General features: G+C 47.4%; 1 protein-coding gene across 4 annotated transcripts in view; it reads left to right on the forward strand.

Annotated features, from left to right (window-relative positions):
* Nucleotides 1–429: 429 nt before the first annotated feature.
* The window catches only part of fgfr2 (fibroblast growth factor receptor 2), a 37,071-nt gene continuing 16,642 nt past the window's right edge, over nucleotides 430–20,858 (forward strand). For 2 of the 4 annotated variants that reach the window (XM_062401709.1, XM_062401711.1), the window contains exons 1-6: nucleotides 431–1,053; nucleotides 3,082–3,335; nucleotides 10,766–11,023; nucleotides 11,363–11,437; nucleotides 14,887–15,056; nucleotides 17,278–17,401. In XM_062401709.1, coding sequence (XP_062257693.1) covers nucleotides 3,158–3,335; nucleotides 10,766–11,023; nucleotides 11,363–11,437; nucleotides 14,887–15,056; nucleotides 17,278–17,401 — 805 coding nt within the window. In that variant the 5' untranslated portion in view covers nucleotides 431–1,053; nucleotides 3,082–3,157. Of the gene's footprint in view, nucleotides 1,054–3,081; nucleotides 3,336–10,765; nucleotides 11,024–11,362; nucleotides 11,438–14,886; nucleotides 15,057–17,277; nucleotides 17,402–20,858 lie in introns of all 4 variants that reach the window. The other 2 variants (XM_062401712.1, XM_062401713.1) reach the window with 2 other exon arrangements.

Below are 20,858 nucleotides of genomic sequence, written 5' to 3' on the forward strand. Positions count from 1 at the left end.
TATTGATGTTCCTTTTGCTGCTGTTTATTTTAAACTGTTTCCAAAACTGACAAAATAGATCTATTCTGGATGGTGGTATCATTTGACATGTACATATGTCCCTCTCTTTTATTTAACATCAGAGCTATGGTCTGAATATAGACCGCACTGCAGAGGATGAGCTGAACATTGTGGATGATGCTCTGCGCATCCCTGTGCGTGCGTAATCAGTGCGCCCCCTCCCGCGCGTGTCACGCCTCGGCCACTGGGGGGCGATGTTCCTTTGGTCTGACACGCTGGGACCTAACCGCGGGGGCCCTCGCTCACGTTGGACCGAGTAGCGAGTGACTGAGCGCAGCGCGGCGCGGCGCAGGACGGACAGGGAACAGCGCTGCAGTTTGCAGGAAGCGGCTCGAATTACACTGGGGGTGCTTGGGGGGGGTGGGATGACACCCACTGGAGTGAAGGAGGAGGAGGGAAGTGTGTGGAGACGTAAGGAGGAGAAAAAACCTAGTAAACCTGACAAAGCGTCTGAGAAGCGGAGCGAGGAACTGTCGGCGGAACAGGAGACGCAGACGCGAAAGACGCTCTCTCCAGCGGGGGGACGCACACTGATGGATTTTATGTCATCTTGCATCGGACAAACTATTCTCCCCCTCGCGCCAACTCCTCTGTAGCTGCAAACTTTCTGTTTTTAACTTGACAAGTGCGCTGCTGGAACACTGGGGCATGTTTTGCGCACCGGAGGAAACTTGGTGACGGGGAGGAAAAGTTAGTGAAGGGGGGGGACAGCCGCAGTTATGGTTCTCCGAGCTGTTTTCGAAGGATAAGTGGGATTTCGCTGCATGGCACCGGACTACACGGCTCCTCCGGTGTGGATTATACCCTCCGATCTGACTCGATGCCGGCTGGTTGTGGAATAGAAAGCTGAAAAGAAGGCAGCGCCTCGCAGATATTTTCTTTTTGGTGCATTGTGGAGTTGGAGACGTTCCTCTTTCAGGATTCGGCTCATGCTCTCGCCTCCCTTATCTGTGCATGCCAAAACAGAGATCTCCACGATTTTAGTCCTCCCTGGTAAGAATTCTGTTTTTTTTTCTTCCCTTTCTTGTTTACGATAAAGCTCAGCTGGGAAAAAGTCTCCAGCTCCTCCACTATCACATCTGTCAGGATTTCGGCTGTCATGACAAATAGGCAACGTGATAGTAGACACAGCTCTGCGCTTTGGGGGGGTTTATGCTACGTTTTCCCCACGCTCGAGAACTATTTACTATTCACAGCTGAATATACACAATTCGTCTAAGCAATGACTCAGTTTGGAGACTTTTCACGAGTCGATGCAAAGTTAATGATTTACTATTTTCTTTAATTTGCATCGAACAAATAATAACGCATTGTGCGTAATTTTGTACCTCCTGTTCTTTTTCTAATAATCCTTTTTGATAAATGTGATTAAGTTAATACAATAACACCTCCATGTTTATTTTGAAAGGCGGGGGCTACTCCGGCACCTTGCGCCATCACTTTAGGACCCATTAACAAGTGTCCTGGTTATTTATTACTTTGCTTAATTTTCTTACATTGCGTTTATGGTGCCAATTATCCCGTGACCGCAGTTGTTTTTTCACTGCTTGGTGCCGGAGCCCTAAATCACTGAGCGGCTCCAAATGAGCCCCCATTGTGGGAGAAGCCAACTGATTTGAATCTCAATGGGAATTCAGTCGGTGCCAAAGGAGGTTTCATTCAAAGCCCCCGGGTTGAAGTGAAGGCGGTGGTCATGTATGGAGCAAAGTCCCCTCGTGTGTCCTAATGTCAGCAACATTGGGAGAGTTTTGCAATCAGGAGAACATCAGGTCTCATTTTAAAGACATCATTTTACGTTTTTTATATTTTTATCAGGACAGGTTTGGCTTCTTTTATAACTGAGCGACTACTTGTAGAATAACCCTATTTTGGATTTGATTTGATCCTGCTGCCGTCGCTTCACTCTTACAATTGATGTAACGCGTGCAGAGGTATCTGGGTAATTCTATTCTCTTTCTCCTTCCTCCAGTTGATACGCTTTATGACTGAATCAGACACTGACTGGTTTATAATCCATTGATGACGCATGTGTCTGAGCTGATGCGGATTTAGCTCCATCAATTGGAAAGTCAACACTGGGCGTAAACAGGTTGTTGTGTCTGAGGTTATAAATTCCTGGATTCACCTCCGCGTCATGCGCGCGTCCCCCTGTGGGTTTGATGTGAGAGGAAAACCAGGATGTTCGCGTTTTCAGGTTCACGCACTAAAAGTCCAAATACATGTGTTTCTGCGCGTAAAACCGATCGATACGTCCAGCTGTGGCGCAGGAGAGCGTGACTTCCACGAACCTCCAGGGACACGGGATGCACGGTTGATCCGCAGATGTCTGGCAGGAGGGATCGGTGTGTGTGCGTGCGTGCGTGCGTGTGCGTCCCATTATTGCAAACGTGCAATTGAAGCCTTTTTGGAAATCACCAAAATGCAATAACGCGGCTGCAGCAGTGCGCGCAACAGGTTTGGCGCATGGACTAAATCGGTATTTTCCCCAGATACTATGACTCATCAGTCAAGAATATTGTTTATTATTAAATGTCAGTGTAAAGAATAGAAGCAGGGTGTTAAAATGATGCAGGAGATAGTTTTAATAAAGTTGGTATGAGTCCGATCTTAACGCATCGTGTGATATTAGACTGCAAATAAAAAGCCATACAAAGCTCCTGTGTCTCCTGGCTTCTCTCAAACGCATCTCAATGCATATGATTGTAGAGTGGAGGTAGAGGTGGATGCAGGGTTGGTTGTGTGTTCACTGCCGGTGCCTCACAGTTTCGGTATGTCTGTGGCATGGCTCGTTTGACAGCATTTTGGAACACTGTCTCGCTTGCTTTCTTTTGATTCCTTTTTGATCTGTCTCACTTTGTCAAAAAAGGGCACAAGTAGGAGGAAAGGAGGTGTTTGGAAATGTATTTGAAAGTAAATCCATTATGCCAGACTGAAATATTTACAATTTCTCTCCCCTGTCACATCCCTGTCCTCTATCATCCTTCTCCTCCTCTTCCCTCTCCCTGTCTTTCCCGCTCTCAGCCCAGGTGATTGGGTGAATTCCAGTGAGTGACAGGCCGAGCCCGGCTGCAGTTGATGGTTGGGCGGACCCCCTCAGATGGGAACAGTGTCCAGGGGGAGAAGGAGAAGGGGAGTATGGGGAGCGCTGGCCCCCACTAACGGTATGGCCTCATGGGCCTGGCTGCTGGCCGCTGTCCTGCTGTCCCTGCTGACGGTCAGCGTGGCCCGGCCGCCGCTCACAGCCACCAAGGAGGAGGCCACTCTGGAACCTGAAGGTAAGCAGCCACAGCAGCAGGGGGAAGGGAAGGAAGGGGAGGGGAGGGGGGGGAGGGGGGCAACCATTTGTTGGGTTTATTTTAACAGGGCAGGTGTAGGTCTGTCAAGTTTGTCCAACCCCCACACACACACACCTTTAAACCTGCCTATAGAGGTTTAGTGTCCTTTCTTTAGAATCCTTGTGCTTTGGAAATGTATGGACTTAACTAACGTAAAGTCAGGGGATGAAAATCCACAAAGGGCCTCCAGTTAAATGAGGAGTGTTAAGATTTCGACTATTTCATGCATCTGAGGACGGATTAGTAACACAATAACCAAAAAAAACACATTTTATTCTATTGCTTATATACCCACAAGTTAGTATCTGAAGTTGGTTGTAGAGAAAACCCATTTCTCTCTATTTTGGTATATATTTTGTTTAGGAGGGTGATTTAAACAAATAAACTCAAGGAAAACGACTGGCTGCCCTCTTGTTTTCCTCAGGCGTGTGATTGACACTCTGTTTTTGCGCTCGTGTTATTTTTCTTTCTAATGTTTATGACAGTTTCTTCTGGAGTGTTAGAGGCAGGTTTGTGAGTCTGTGAGGGAGGACAAGGCCGGGCTGTGAAGGAGGGTGGGACAGTGTTTATGCTGGCATCTCTTTAATGCCCTGCTTGCCGGGAAGGACGCACGAACAGAGAGGGAAGGGAGAAATTCGGATATTGAGTTTTGCTTCGTTTCTTTGAGCCACGTCAAACTGCACTGCATATTCTCCAAAACTTGTAAATGATAAATATCTTAAAGCCCTATTTTTTTATTGTAAAAACTCTTGAGAAACCTGTTTTAATTGAGAGGGCCGTCTTTTAGTTTTCTTTTCTTTTGAGGCTTCTCCATTTTCTGTGTCCGGTCCTGGAGTCTGGTCAGAGAGGAGCTAATTAGAGTTTTTGTGATGGATGTTAACTCGCATTCCAAAGCCTTTTGTTCCCGGGCTTTAATCAGCATACTAATTGTAAGTTAGTGCAACAACTGAGCATCACTTTTTGAGCCACCTCCCCCTTCGCCTTCTGTCTTGAGACACAACACACACACACACACACACACACACACACACACACACACACACACACACACACACACACACACACACACACACGCACACTCAGTACCTTGTCTTGTCCTTTGCCCTGCAGGTCAGGTATCGTTGTTACCTTTGTTGATGAGAGGCCGTCTGAACTCTTTTCCTCCGCCCGTTGTTTTTGTTGTTCTGTCTCTGACTATGTGGATCCGAGCTGATGTGAGCGGAGCCCCGTGTGGCCCTGGCGGCCACAGCAGGGATAGAAAGACAGAGCGTGAAAGAAAGAGGGAGAAAAAGAGGGGGAGAGTTTCCCAGAGTTACACAATCCTCCAGGAAAGTTCTAAGAGGATTTGTGCAAATTTGACTTCTCCTTTAGATGGAGAGATTACAGAGCGCCGGGCAGCGGTAAAGTCATGTGACTGCAGATTAAGTGGCTAGACCCGAGGTTCACATGATGACGGATCAACAGGGCACAGAGATCCTGGTCTGCTTGTCTGACCCTGAGTCAAACATAGATATTTTTTTGAACTGCAGCTCTGTGTGATTGTATCAGTGTCAACTCCCGATTGGCTGTTCTGGTGTCACCTGTAGGGCATACACGTTAGAGAGACAGGCTGGCTGGACCCGCCCCCTCTGTCCTAATAACACCCCCCTGCAGAGATGTTTAGGATTTCCAAGGCTCTCTGCCCTGCAGCCTCGGTCACACCGCTGCCTGAATGTGTGTGTGTGTGTGTGTGTGTGTGTGTGTGTGGGGGTGTGTGGGAGCTGTAATTGCTGTAGATTCATCAGATTGCATATCAATGTTTCTCTATAGAGCCCACGCCTGCACCCCTGGTGGCCTGTGCTAGTTTGTTTACCTGCAGCTGCTGTAACAGTAGAAGCAGAGCGGGCGCGCTGGTTAAGGCCTCCACAACAGGTCTATTGTTGTCGCTGTAGCCACTTCGGTATCTATGGGAGTGTTTACCTTGTCCGGGCACTCTCCATTTGCACAGTGATTAGAATACTATGAGCTGAATAACAATCGCAGCACACATTGGTATGTGTGTGTGTGTGTGTGTTTGTTGTCTTTAACATTGGTATTCTGTGCTCTGCAGTCTGTTTAGGCCCCTCTTTGCATATAATGTGTAATAAATGTGGCACCAGGCGCACTGGAACGCAGGCTGAATGTGAGTGCAGCTGACAAAAGTCAGCTTGTGGTTTGGCTGCTGCACTTTGCTCGACTCCCCTGCCAAACTCTGTTCTTAAAAAAAAAAAAGCTCTGATCAGCAAAGAGTCAAAGGCTTCAAAAATAGTTAAGTAAATAAAGGCTTCATTATGTGTCAGGGACGAGTCTCTCATGCTCCGACAGACAGAATAAAGCGACGGGATGCTTGCCAGCGAAAGGCGTTCGATTTCTGAAAGAGTTTCTTGGCACAGTTTAATTTAATTGCTCTCTTGGCATCTAGATATTTCTAAATTTACTCCCCATCTGTAGACTGTGCATTATTTTATTAAGATACATAATCACCAGAGTGTTTATTTTAGTATAGTTGAATAATTAAAACCATATAGTGTTCAGTAAACTGTTGCATGTACAGAAGGTGTTAGAGGGAGTTGCAGGCTCTGTACCTTTCTGTTACTCTCATATCTACACAATCCACACAGTAGGAGAACAGCTGTAAAAGTGTAAAAGTGTCAGCTTGCTGGATAAGGACATGGAGTGTGTGTGTGTGTGTGTGTGTGTGTATTTGTCTGTGTGGGTCTTTCTGTGGCGATGGCAATGGATCTGAACTCTAAACAAATGCAGTGTGTTGGTCGGTGGTGGGGCCAGGGGCAGTTGGGCTGAATATATGGCCTCCACACAATGACTTTTATTAGCCGTTGCTGGCTGGTGTTGATCTTGAAGGTTCAAGTTTGTTAGTGTGTGTATGTGTGTGTGTGTGTGTGTGTGTGTGTGTGATTTGTGCTTCACACCGCAGCTCAGTCTCACACCTGTCTGATAAGAGGCTGGGAAGAGCCGCTGCCTGTGCCAGCTTGTGCCTCAGGTCTCTGTGGACCGTCCGGTGTGCGGCGGGAGGCCTAGAGAAATCAGAACCAGCATCAGGGACAGAGTGCAGGAGGATGGTGGGCAAAAAGGAGGAAAAACACTGATTCAAACAGAACATGTATGAATCAGAAACACTGATAATAAGAATAATGTGATTTCCTGATAAAAGTAAACAGAAATTTGTATGGGGATTTCCCTGAAGCTTCAATTTTTTTTTTAGCATGCATGTTTACTAAAAACAGCTGCACCTTCTTTATGTTTTATTATTAGCTTTCCTTTTATTGCTCAGGATGATAGATCTGAAAGGTCACAGATTGGATGTTGCATCAGCCTTACGTCATCCTTGGATGTGGTTTTGTACCTGGCATTGAGCCAGATGTGCTCCAGAGCCATGAGGTTGTTTCTACAATCCCAAGTCTTTACTTTTAATCAGAAAAAATTGGCTGACTAATCGATATTGAAAACAACCCATAGCCGCAGCCTTATTGTTTACATTAAACTGACTCTGTATTCAGTTTGGAACATTCATCTCAAGAAGCCGGAGGAAATTACATCTCTGAGGGGTCGCTGGAGATTTCATCCTGAAAAAGGTTTTGGGAGTTGAGCGGCAGTCAGTGGGTTGAAGAGGTCGGGTGGGGGTCAGGGAATGCCTGGATGGGGAGTGAAGGGGGTGGGCAGACTGGAGGGGCTGTTGCCATGGATGCCATGGAGCTTTTCTTTTGTCAGAAAAGAAAAAAGCTAAAGAGGAATTTAAATGTGAAAGGATGTCAGAAAACAGGGAGGGACAAAAAAGTGGAGAAAAGTCCTGGGATTAGACTGCGTGAGGAGGAGAGAGAGGAAAGAGGAGATGGTAAAAAGGAGGAATAAGAGACATTAGGGGATCGGTGTGTGTCGCCTGCTGGGCTGCATGCATGTCGAGTGCGTGCCTCTGAGATGGCCGTCATTACATTTAGTAGATTGTGCCGAATGCCATAAGGAGGCGATGGCAGTTGAATGAGCCTCTCTGCAGAAGTACATTTCTGTTAAAGACAAACTCCAGGGCTATCGGAGTTTGGGCTATAAACCATGCCCTCGCCACTTGGCCAACCGCACTGCTCCGATCTTTCTGATTTGAAAGACAGACGGATGTCAAGGAGACATGGATGAGAATTGCTTTCTCCAATTTGCTGCAGACTCGGGCTGCGAGAGTAATTATCGCCAGCCGAGAGACGGCGTGAACGAGGACGGAGAGGTAGCGAGGAGTGGACAGCCCGAGTCCATGACACCTGATAGACAATTGTAATAGCCGTCAGAGAGGGAAAAAGAGGGAGATGGGTTTTGAAATGGAGATGTGCTTCATGAGGATGATAGAGACGAGGGAGTGAGCTGTTTGATCGTAATTGAGCAAAAGTGTGTGCGTGTGTGTGTGTGTGTGTGTGTGTGTGTGTGTGTGTGTGTGTGTGTGTGTATGTGTGTGTGTATGTGTGTGAGTGTAGGATAGAGGCACCCGCTCCCTCCTGTGTTGCAGAGCAGGATGAAACTTTGCAAAGATGAAAAATCTGCAGTGAAGTGTTTCAGCTCTTCAGCTCAGCACGCATCCCTGGACTCTTGTAAACTCAGTAGAGCAAGGTGTGTGTGTGTGTCTGTGTGTGTGAGTGTGTGTATGTGTGATACACACTTCTATTAAGATGTAGCTCTGTATCTTAAGTGTGTGCAATTTTCCTTGAAGCTCTTGCCACATTCACCGTGTGTGTGTGTGTTGATTGCATGACACAGGTTCCCATGAACAATCGGGCATGCTGGAGGTGTCTGCAGGTTTGGGAAGGGTCAGGCTGAGGTCAGCAGGGTCAACAGGGTGGGTGCGGGGAGGGGGGGTGGGGGGGATTGGTGGGAAATGTGGGAATGGGAAAGAGCGGAAGGGGAGGTGAAAGATCTGGAAGAGGGAGCAGCAGCAGCAGCAGTGGGGGAAGGAGAAGTTGACGGAGGAGGACAGATGGACACAGCGGAGATAAGAAAATGATGAAGGCAGAACTCACACGTGCATGCTTTCTTTAATCAGATGCACCATTTGGATCGAGTCCCTTCCTGTTTTTCCTTCTCCCTTCCTTCACTTTGTTATTCTTGTCCCTCCTTACATCTCTCCGTCTGACTCATACCCCTCCTTATATGAGTATCTTCTTTCTATGAAGTACCTCAGTGCTCTTCCTTTCCTTTGGACTTGCTGACAGATATTGTGGCCTGTGTGTGCGCGTATATGTACATTCCAGGTGTTGTGTTGCTTTCCCCGCCTCATTTGGCACCCCCCACCCCCACCCCCCCCGTGTTGATGTTGTCGGTACCTGCCAGCTTCCCCTGCACACACTGTACCTTCTCCGCTGCTTTTTGTCCCGGTGGTTACGACATCTCCGGGTTTCTAAGGGTCTAAATCAAACAATAAAGGAAAAAAGGCGGTGCCAGTAATAATGTCAGAGGCCTCCGGTGTGGAAAAGCACGTCGTAAATAAGGCAGCGGAGACAGCTCCCATCCATCAGCGCGGGGGCTCCACCTTTTATCAGACCACACACTCTGTGCTTGGTGGTGAGGGAGGGGTTAATTATTACTGGATTGAAGAGAAGTGGGAAAATGACAATACAGGAAGTGTACCTGTGAGTCTATGTGCCCAGAGGGATTGTCGGGAGGCTCACGCACATGCCTGGACCGCTGGCTTGTGGCGGAGTGACTTTCCCTTCCTGTTGGGGCGAGTGTGTGTGTGTACTGTTTACATTAGACAGGCACTCAGGGCAGCAGCACATACTGTAATGGAGGTGGGATGTTGTTGAAAAGGTGCAGTGAGGTACAGGAAAGGCTGGGAGTGCCACCGCCTCTTTAATTACACCTATCAGCCTTCAGCCCAAAACTCTACGTACACCTCCATCACTTATGCTTTTCCACTGTTACTATTTTCCTCCCCAAATCTTTTTAATCCCTCTCTTTTTTTGGCCCTTTCCTTTAGACCTCGCTAAATAAATCACACACACACACACACACACACACACACACACACACACACACTTTATCACAGTTCGGCAAAAGAGAGGAAATTTGATTATTGCAACTTTTGGACTTTTTGTTCATTTGCGATGAGTGAATGTACACAATGTCCATGAATGTGTGTGTGTGTGTGTGTGTGCCTCAGGCTGACTGGAATCAGGTTTGATATATGTGGCAGTAGCCAGCTTGTATGTCAGGCAGGTTTTCCCCCTTATTACTCAACATTTGGTCACAGTCTCGACTTTAACAAAAAATCCTTCCTGATGTAGAGTTGCAGTTTAAGCTCTGGCCACTCACTTTTCTTTTTTCACTTCACTTTTATATGTTGGACATTCATTCTGCTCTCCCTGTGCCGCCGCACAAGTCAGAGGACAGGGTGTACACACTGAACACACACACACACACAGACCCACTCACAGACCCACTCACAGGCTGACTTGGATTTCCTCCCAGAAGCGAAGGTTTTTATGCACTTTGGAGTCTCGCGGAGTTTCTCGCTCTGTGCCTTGGCCGGCGGATCCGGCGCTGGGATTGTAGATCCTCCGTTGCTGTGTTATGAAAGAAAATGCAGAAGGGAGAGATGGAAAACAGAAGAGTCAGTCAGGCTACAGCCAGGTCAAGGTTTTCTAAAGCTTAGGCGCTGAGTCAAAACCAGAGAAAAGCCCCCCCACCCCAAAAAAATAGAGAGCGCACCCCCCCAATCCCCCTCCTTATCCCTTCCCCTGCCTGACAACTGCTTCCGTCCTGGACCTTTCTGGCTGCTTTCCTTTCTGATGGGCAGACGCGCTGGAGTTTTATTACCTTTTTTTAAGTCTGAAGAAATCTGTCTGCGCTGCTTCTACTCACCCACACACACACCGGCTGCTTGGAATCTTCTCTGAGCGGGAGGTGGTTGTTTGGGCGGGGGTTGTCTGTCAACGCGGCTCGCAAAGCATCGAGTGTTTTGTTTTTTGTTTTTCTACACATGCTGCTCTGACCGTGACTGCATGCTCTGAATCTATAAACACCAATCACACTGCACCAATCACCTTATAACCAAACCATGGCATTCTCTAAGGGCTCCATCTCAGATGACTCACTGGGAGTTTGTTGTAACGACATGTTGGTGTGATGGTTTAAAAAAAAAATGGGCCTCCTCTTTTCTGTATTGCTCCTCTTGCATAAGTTGATTTTATTTGCATCCATTGGGGGTTATTATGGTGTTTTTGTTTCTTACACTATGGCTTGTTTCTTCCTCTCCCACCTCTCTTTCTTCTTCTTGTGCACCCTCTTCCTCCTCCAATCCGACCTTTCCCTTACCCCCCCCCCCTTTCCCTTCAACCCTCCCATTCGCTCTGCAGAGGCATCGAACAAATACCAAATTTCTAAGCCCACGGTGTGCTCAGTGCACCCAGGGGAGTTGCTGAAGCTGAGCTGCCCCCTGCCATCGACGGGGACCATCACCTGGACCAAGGACGGCAGCTCGCTGGGCACCAACAACCGCACGCTGATAGAGCAGGAGGTGCTGCAGATCCTTGATGCCACGCCCAAGGATTCGGGCCTGTACGCCTGCACCAGCGTTAGCAAAGACACGGTCTGCTTCATAGTGAATGTCACAGGTGAGTCAGGGATCAGGCAGGATAGGACAGGTCAGGTTGGGACAGGAAGTGTGGAGACGTGGAACAGGGTCCTGGTGGTTGCCGTGGCACAGATGTGATCAGGGATGAACCTCCTGACGTCTGAGCGACTCTAGGTTCTAGTCTGTGTGTATGTGTGTGTGTGTGTGTGTGTGTGTGTATGTTCATTTACAGTAGCATATGACCAGATTCAGAAAAATCTCCCCACTCCTGTATTTTTTTTTAGAGTGTGTGACAGCATGACAAATTCAGCATGCAATACCACATGTGTGTGTATGGGGGTTGCGGAGGGATGGCAGTAACCGTGGTTACTCTCTGCAGATGCCATTTCGTCGGGAGATGATGAGGACGATACAGATCGGTCGGACGACACCGGGGCGGACGAAGAGCAGATCAGTGAGTACGGGAGGAGGAAACGGAGTGATGCATGAGCAGTGCTGTCCTTCTGTCACAGTCCAATCAGAATATAACAGGGAGGAAACAAACAGAATTGTCATAATCCACATCTTTAACATGTTAAAAGATAAAGCTTTAAGTTTCTGGTCTACAAAGTGAATGGGCAGTCTACAGAACTTAAGTCTGGAATGCTGATTGCGATAACTAAACACTTGCAAAGAGTTAATCCCTATGTGAAATAATCTACTTAGCTGTGCCAGTACACAGTTCAGACTGGATGTGACTGTACTCCATTTTTTGACAAAACTCATATCAGTTCTACCCTACACCAACATATCTGCTATTCTATACCTTAGCATTCCTGTGCAGGCCTATACTGAGACTTAGTGAGTGTGTAGTATGTGTGTGTGTGCCTGTGTGTGTCTCCACGGCTCCAGGGAATACAGAGATTCCTGACATTCCTTCAGTCAGTGTCTCTCAGGTAGTCAAGCCTCATGGAGCCAAACAACCAGCCAGTCAGTCAGCTGGGCTCACCCATTTTGAAAGACACCCATCTGGACGCAGTTACCCACCCGATGGGCCTGTGTATATGAGTGTGTGCGTGAAATAGAAAGTGTGTCTGTGCGTTGATATGTGGGGTAGTCGCGTGTTTATGTAGCCACGTGCACACATGTGTGCATTCACATACACATACACTCAGAAAAAGGGGGCTGAAGCAAAGATGAGGGCTTCCACATCTTGTTAAAATTCTCCACACACACTTTGTCTCACCGTGAGCCCTCCTCCTCCTCCACTTTTGGGCTGACTGTAATTGCCTGAAATCCATTAAATATGGGGGAGAGAGGGAGGAACTCGGTAAGAGGAAAAATCGGGGGGAGAGGGAAAAGATCCAGCCATTCTGGTGGTAATAAGCTGTTTGAAAACAAAGGGAAAGCTGTTCTGGCAGTACAGTCGCATATTCTCGCTGTGTGTGTTTTTTGGATATTCAAAACCGAAATTATTATTAAAAGAAAAGGGGGAAGAAGAGGAGAGGGGGGAGAGGCAGAAGGAGCAGAGGGAGGGGAATGGGGGATTTGTTGGATCAGCACCAGCACTTCTCGGAGCATGGCGTGGAGCCTTGGCCTCGAGCCGAGGACTGGAGCGAGGGAGGAGCGTGCATTTAGGCGTGGGAGGGAATGAGAGCGGAGGCTGCCGGGTGTAGCTTTATATCTGTGGCTTTTTTTCCTCTGTCCTGGAGCACTCTGAATGGGCCGGCCATCGGGCCACTGTCAAACGGCGGATTTTGATTTGACTTTGTATAGAAGAGACAACAACACAAGCATTTTTTAAAAAGGGTTAGGGTCTGTCCATGGCGTTTGTCCATAGTCAACAGCGGGTGATGTTATTTGAGGAGACATAGCTCCACATAGTTTAGAATATGAATATACCGGGTTTGGATTTGGACGTAGGGTTGTTTGCTTATGTTGCAGGGACATGACCTTAAAGTCATATTCATAGTTTCCATGTCCGCCAGTCCACTGGGGTCGGCTATGGTCCTTGTGACAAAAATGTCGGGGTTACCAGGTACAATTGACTGGAATGGAGGTTGGGGTCAGATATGCATGTTTGTGACACGAGACCGACGTGCGCCCTCATGTTAGTGTGAATGGAACCCTGGGCATGTACGTCTGAACTCTGCTCAGTTGGAGAGGACCAGTACTTAATTCATTTCAATTTCTGGTCCTAATAATCCATTTCACACAGCAGACTAGTAAAGCTTGTATAGATGAATGGTAAACAGGAGAGAATCAACACTGAAAAACAACTTTGGGTCACTCGTGGATTAAGCTCTCCAGAGGAACTTGGCGGGGGAGACAATCTTGACTCATAGCATGGGGGTTACACAACCTCAGCTCACCCCGGGCCAGCTTAGGATAAACAGCCGTGAGTGGGGATCCGGATGCACAGGGCTTTGGGGGTGGCGGGGGTTCCTGGAGGCCTCAGCAGTTGAGAAAGTGAGAGTTTGGCCTCATCAGGAGAGAGGTTCGAGGGTCGTCTCGTTTGAAGTGCTGCCCCTCCGGACGGAGAGCATGGGAAACAGCGCCGCTCACCTTTCATGTCACGACCTCATCCTCCGACCTGCCTTCCAGTTTGGGGTCAGGGGTCATTGCGGAGGGACACGCTCGCGATGAGCCAGTCTAGAACCTAATCTGTCTCTGTCTGAACGGATGGAGTGATGACAGGAAGAGAGAATGGAGAGGAATGGAGGTGACTGGGAGGTGAAGGAAGAAGCAGGAAGTGAAACACAGATAGTGAGAGTAAGAAGGAAGAAGAAGAAAGGGGGAATGGCTAAGTATAGTTTCAGCACTTACCCTATGCATCCATTCAGGAAGGAAAGGCAGCTGTTTACTGAATTTACTATGCAAGAATGCGCGACTCGTCCGGTTGCGTGTGCCAGAGAGCATGATGGGAGGTGTCTAATAGTATGCAGATTGGACAGGCAGGAAAGAGAGTCGGAGGAGGGCACTTGAAGCAAATACACCCCGGGGACGCTAACTTATGTTTGATGGTCACACAAAAGTCGGTAGAGGGCTTATCTGTGGGTATTCCTTCTGTCGCTTGTGCGCGGGCTATAAGGAGAGAAAGTCATGGTGTGGAAGACCGTTTGGGTTGTTGTTTGACTTTCTCTTCCCCTCTGAGCCCCATCTGCTTAGGCAATCACACTCCCAGGTGCAGGGAGAACGGGCGGATGGGGGGGCTCAGAGGAAAATCCAGCTGACTGAGATTCAGAAACTGGGAGAAAAAGAAAAAAAAACAGGGAACCAGGGAACAGATGAAACACAAGGAAGGTGGTTTCTGTAAGGGGACATTGTAACAGTGTGGCATTGATAATACTGGACTTCAGTTTGCGTCGATGACTCCGGAGTCCTGTGTTAAACGTGACATTCATTTTCTCCCCTGACGGTACGTAATGATTTTCCGAGGGTGATAAGCATCCGTGGCCCGGCCGTCCATATTTAGCCCAGTGACAGATAAACAGGGGAGCTATGGTAATTGGAGGAAGTGGAGGGAGAAAAAAAGTTGCTAAGTGGAATGAGATGAAATTGGATGTGATGGTCTAGTTACCCTCTTGGCAACGCCCAGGCACATTCTCCCATTGGAGCTGAGGTCCCCCCCCCCCTTCAACACCCCGCTGAGCCTATGGGGAAAGAGTATGTTTTTATTTAACTGTGTGAGCTCTGGGTTGTGTTTCGCAGACAGCGGGTCAGCTAGTGCAGGGGTGTAGTGGGGGTGGGGTGGAGGCCTTCTGGGACTGGGAGAGCTATAGGAAAGGTTCAGGTTCGGCCCATCTGCAGTCGCACTCTCACGTAGTGATGCCTTTGCCAGTTCAAGACCCCTAAAGCCAAACTGTTGAGGACATGTTTAGGGAAACTGACCCTGACTGAACACCGACTGTTCCCTGGTTGCAGGCCCTCCTTATTGGACCTCATCAGCGAAGATGGAGAAGAAGCTGCATGCGGTGCCAGCTGCCAACACAGTCAAGTTCCGCTGTGCTGCAGGAGGCAACCCCCGGCCCAAGCTGCGCTGGCTGAAAAACAGCAGGCCTTTCCGCCAAGAGGACCGCATGGGAGGGTATAAGGTAAGATAAACAGTCGTACATCACTCTTTTTATTACGAATGTCATCCCAGCTGCCTTCTCCCGCTTTGTTCTGCTTTCTGTCCCACAATGCATCTGGTTAGTTTGTGAATGTATTTACAAGGGACGTCAGCTCTCCGATCTTCCGATCATTCTCCGGCTGTCCTTTCACCCCTTTTCCACCCTTCACTGGAGAGACGGGATGAGAGTAGACAGAGGAAACGAGAGCAGTGTTTCTGGTGTGAAATTGGAATTGCTCATCCGTGCGCCTCCTCTCAACAGGATACTTTGCAGAGTCTCTCACTGTAACTCGAAATGGTTCCTTTGCCCCAACAATTAGAAACTCAAGCCCGGGACTTAAGGGTTAAATGCCCACGGACAGTAACGTATAGAGAAAGTAGGTAGCGTCAGGGTTGAAATGAGTTGAGAATAGCTGAGGTAACTCAATCAGGGAGAACAGGTCCCACTGGCTTTGCTCAGAGACCGTGTGATTCCAGCATGTGATTCTGCTGTTATGAAATGTGATTTACAAACACTATAGGTGAACTGGTTAAAGTTTAACCTGAAGGTGCTTGATGTGCTGTGCAGCTTGTGACTCTATGTACATAAAGCAAACCACACAGAGTAAGAAATGAAACTACAAACAAACACTCCCTGATTCCTGGAAAGAAGACAATAATAAAGATAATTTCAGTGGTCGACACTTTAATTCCATTTCAGTCATCAACTTAAATGACTTTCTATGGACAGCGCTGTGTTTCCAACACAATGCTTTGTTTGACTTCTGAAATCTCTCACCAAATTCCAATTAGGGGATAAAATAAACGGGCTGAGCGGATTTGTGTGTGGTGAGAATACCTGATTCTTTATGTCATGGGAAAGTGAAGCTACTTTTGTTATGTTTTATTTCTTCCTTGAAATCAGCTACGACTAGTCTGAATCTGAAGAATTTCTCCCCCGTGACAGAGTCTATTTGGATTGGATCGAAGTTATTTTGCTCCAAAATTCCTGGGTTTGTCTCTGAAAACAAGCAGCGTTTTACTGTGTATGCTGGAGTTGTGCTGACGGAGTGGAATAACAGATTAAACAGACAGTAATGAAATTAATTTATGAAAAGATCCAGTGGTGCTGAACGAGTCGGAGGCTCCTGGCTAATGCCTTATGGTTTATGAGGAAACACATCTCCCTTGTCAGGGGAGTTGAGGAGCGGACCATGTTGACGTAGCTGCTAGTGTCGTTCTGTTTGGATTTCAGCAGGCTCGTCGCAGCGTAGACAAAAAACAGCTCCTGGTGTGACGGAAACGTTACAGTCAGGCTGTCAGAGACACCGTGGGCTGCTCGTTTCTCTCTTTTTGTCAACAAGTGCCGGACAAAAGCCGTACCTGAGCCCAGCCCTGTGGCCTAATCTCCCCATTGTCAGAAATCTAGGCCTGTGCAAGCAGCAGCTACTGTGTCCCTTCGGAAACGCTATTGTTGGCTCACACCTGTGGATTCCACACACAGGTGAAGCTATTTTTACAAATCATTATGAATAAGCGTGTATTTGAAACAGCTTAGACCGGACAGGTGGAGTTTACGACGTGAGATAGCAGTGACTCATTTGAGAATTAGACAGATACAGGGAAGTATGGAGGGCTGTGCTGGGTGGAGCTGCTTGCATCTTTATAATAAATGTGCTCTTAGTTTGTTTCATTAAACTCTCAAAGCAGTTGTATTTGTAGAAATAAAAACCGGAGTGATACTCAGTAGAGCACCAAAAGTCCCTTTATGAAACCACATTTATTTTCACTAAATCCAGATTTTTATTTGAATCTGCACCTTATTGCACACACTAGTAAATCTCGTTTTTTCCCCCATTAAGATCCATTAATCAGTCCATGGGAAGTCTACAAAAATGTAGATACCCGTTTGATGAAGAACTAAACCAACGTTTATACGGTTCTTCCTCAGGTCAAGTCCCACCCCTCTGAAACCGGTTTTATGGAATTGATTATTTTAGTCCTGTTAACTAACAAACTTCTAATCCTAACCCTTCTGTTTGAATCAGGCTGTCATCAGACTCAATATTGTTTTCCAACACACTGAATCAGTTTCTCGTCTTTCACTCCTGCAGCCAAATCCCCTTGTGTCATTTTTTAATCACCGTTCTTCGCACTAGCTCCTTGTTTCTGTGAAGCTCTGTGTTTGCGTCTCCTAACAAGATTCCCTTGCCTCTCCTACCCAGGTGCGTAGCCAGCACTGGACCCTGATCATGGAGAGCGTGGTGCCGTCGGACAAGGGCAACTACACCTGTCTGGTGGAGAACGAGTTCGGAGCCATCAACCACACCTACACCTTGGACGTAGTGGGTGAGTACCACAGTCTCAGAGCACAGAGTGACACCTGTGAGGCCAATAAAGGAGGAGATGGGGGAAGGAGGAAGAGGGAGGTGGAGGAACGGTGGGGGAGAGGAGGCCAGCTGAAAGAGTTCTCACAGTGAGGAGAGTGTGGATGTGTGGGTGTGTGCTTTCCGATCGGCCAGGTGCATGCTGCATGCAGGTGCAGGCCAAGAAGTGCTGCCAAGCGCACGGAAGCTAAATTTGAGTGAATGGTTTTTATGTAGTTTTCATTTATTTATATCCTTTGTCCTTAACCCAAAACCATCTAAGAAGAAATAAACTTAAAACTATTTATTTTTCCATTTTTATTGAAAGGAACAATTTCACCCAAATCAAAAAATTCAAAAAATCAAAGCAACTGCTCTTTATCTATCTATCTTTCTTTTTTATACTCAGCTACAGGGACAGAGGAAATTCAAACTTATTTTGTTCAGCTTCTTTAATTCTGGAAGCACATCAATTTAGGCTTATAAAACTGAAATGATGTGCACGCCTCAAAAAATACAATGAAAAAATTGTTTAACCAACCCTTTAACGTCAGCTTAGGTATGAAGGCGACTCAAACCAGTAGCAGGTTATTGATGAGTGTCTCTTTCTGAGGACAGTGCTGACCTCGGCAATATGAGAGCGAGTTCAGACCCAACTCAACCAACCCCTCACTGTGACCTTTGGAGCGCGGAAAGCAAAGCGTGTTTTTCTGCTCGGTTTGCAGAATCAATAGACAACAGGGACAACAAGGGGAGTGGGATAAAGATAGCAGATCAATATGTGCATACGTGTGTGTGTTTGTGTGTGGTGCACCTTTGCCCTTAATTCAGTGCAGACCAGTTCTCCTTTGGCCTCACTCGAACCAATATAGAAGCGATCGGGACACATCAAAGTTTATCTGACAAAGCTCTTCTTCTGAAATCAGGTCAATAATCCAGAGATAACAGGGACAGACATGCGGCTGCAGCAGTTTGATTCAGAACATGTGGGGACCAGTGGTCACTCCAAGTGTCAGCAGCCTGTGTCTGTATGTAGATTCATTCTCAGAGTGTCTCCAATGTCCGGAGCAGGCCTACTGTAATTACACACTGCTGTTTTGATTAGTAGCTCCATGGTAATAAAGAGTATTATTTTCATTTTATCAGATGGAGATTGAATACCTGAGGGTTTTTGCACAATGAGCATATAGGCACATGCACACGCGCACACACGCTCATACACTCCCTAACGGAGAGGCCCCCTGCTCTGCCTCCTTCTGGAGTTAGCTCAAGCTCTCCTTCAGACTGCATATTTCTGTTTTTTGTTCGGTTTTATTGCAGAGCAGTAAACCCCCTCCACGTCTGGCTCCACAGCCACTGCACCCTCCAACCTCTTGCCTCATTTTCCTCCATTATGGTGGCTTGGCCAGAGAGGGGGAAGACAGAGAGAAGAAAGCTGGGAAACAGACAGAAAAGGTTGTTCTTATCAGTCTTTGTTTTGCCCAAGTGACCCGCAGGATCAGCCATTAAAAGCAAGAGTTATCCGGCCTTTTCTGGTTCAAACTGGCCTCTGGACAACAGGCCACAGTTGGACATCGGCTAGCAGACACACAGGACGCGTCAAACAGACATTGAGGCTCTTTGAGTCCGAACTGTGGCGAACGGCGACCCGGCGACACTTTGTCAGTAGCCGCATGTCATCCTGTGCCATGCAGCGCCCTTCCTGTGCCTCTGCCCCTCCCCGACCCTTAGGGCCCTGTGTGCCAAGCTGTCAGGTTACCCAGAGTTCATCAGTCTCGCATGGGACGCCATGGAATGCCCCTGGTCTGTCTCCTCATGCTTCTTTCTGCCACCATCCCACAATCGCTGCCGCCAAATTACTCCTCTAATTACTTAATTGATAAACGGACTCAGTTTTGAAACGGGTCACTACATGTTGGTCACAGCAAACCATGATCAAGCAGTCGAGCGTCTGCTCTTTCTTTCAGTTTGGACCGGTTGGCCTTTTATGTCCCCATTCCTTCATGCTCCCCGCTGCAGTCTGAGAAGACAAAAATGTATAGTCGTCTTTTAGTGTTTCTCTTTCTGTGTTTACCCAATGTAAGAGCAGCTTCTTGGTGTGAGGTTGATGGGCCATTAAAATAACTAGACTTGCTCGACACCAACACACACACACAAGTACCTATTTTTCTTAAATTCCTTTTTCATTTAACCAATAATAGCTCCACCAACTTTTATTGTTGGGTTTCTCTATAATCATGATGTGGCCTACTTTCTTGCACTTAACAACCTCTCTCTGTCATTTGGTCTGAATTGTCTGCTATGGAGCTTTTAATGGCCCAGGTTGATTTTTAAATAATGATGGTTAGAATGGAAATATCTTTGCACAATTGTCGAACTTGAGTTTGTTTCCATACAACATTAAAAGTGAACTGCTTTCTGCCTGTTTTTATGAAAATATATGTCTTATTAGACTGTATTCAGTAAGTGCGTTTACTTTTCTGTTCCGGAGTGGGAGAAGGCCGGTGTAAGATGGAGGAGGAGAGAAAATAGGGGGGAAAGAAAAAGAGAGAGAGACAATAAACAAGGCTGGTCCTAGGAATGTGCAGGAAGGAGGAGGGAGATGGGGAGAGAGAAGGTGGGGTGGGAATCATCTGATCTGACAGATTTGAGAAAGATGAAGGAGGAAGAAGACAAGCAAGCGGTCAGAGACTCGGACGAGAACGCTGCTCTTAGTTTTGTCTACTCTCCATCTGTTGATCCCCCTTTCTTCCCTCGGCTCACCCTCCTAATGCTTTCTCCCTTTTTAGTCCTAAACCCAGCCTCCCTTTATCACACAGCCTCACCCCTCTGACCATCCCCCATGACCCACCCCCGACCTTATACACACACACCGCACAAATGAATTCACTGCACCTTCCCTAAGCCTTAAGGCTTTGTTTTGGAAAGTCACTGCATTGCCCAAGGCTGAGTGATGTAATTATGTGTGTGTGCGTGTGGGGTGGCAGCGGGTGGCTGCCGTCAGTGTGGGGGTTGGTGGGCTCATCCGTGTGGTTGTGAAGGCCTTGCAGTGTTTTGAAAGGGATCATTGTTCAACAGGTCTCGCTCTGTTTGGGTTCGCAGGCCAAATGTTTGCATGATGGATGTTGGGGGGTGCTACCAAGGTGTTCCACTTCCAACACTGGCGCATGATTTAGTTTAGTCACTCATATGCAGCATATAAGCCCCGCTTCAGGAGGAGTCCTCTTCATTCTCCTGCAGCTATTTTAGTTTCTGAGATAAAAATGCTCCCCACCTCTCTGTCTAGTGTGAAGCCTTTAAATGCTTCAGAGATAAGAACGAGGCGCAGTCATGTCTTTAACTGTCAGGGTAGCTGGGAGACATTCACAATCACAGTACATGCAGCTCTGCAGTTCTCACACGGTTTGCACTTTGTTAAAGGTGTCAGGTTGTTTGAAGGT

This window comes from Platichthys flesus, chromosome 12, assembly GCF_949316205.1.
Source record: "Platichthys flesus chromosome 12, fPlaFle2.1, whole genome shotgun sequence".
NCBI lineage: Eukaryota > Metazoa > Chordata > Actinopteri > Pleuronectiformes > Pleuronectidae > Platichthys > Platichthys flesus.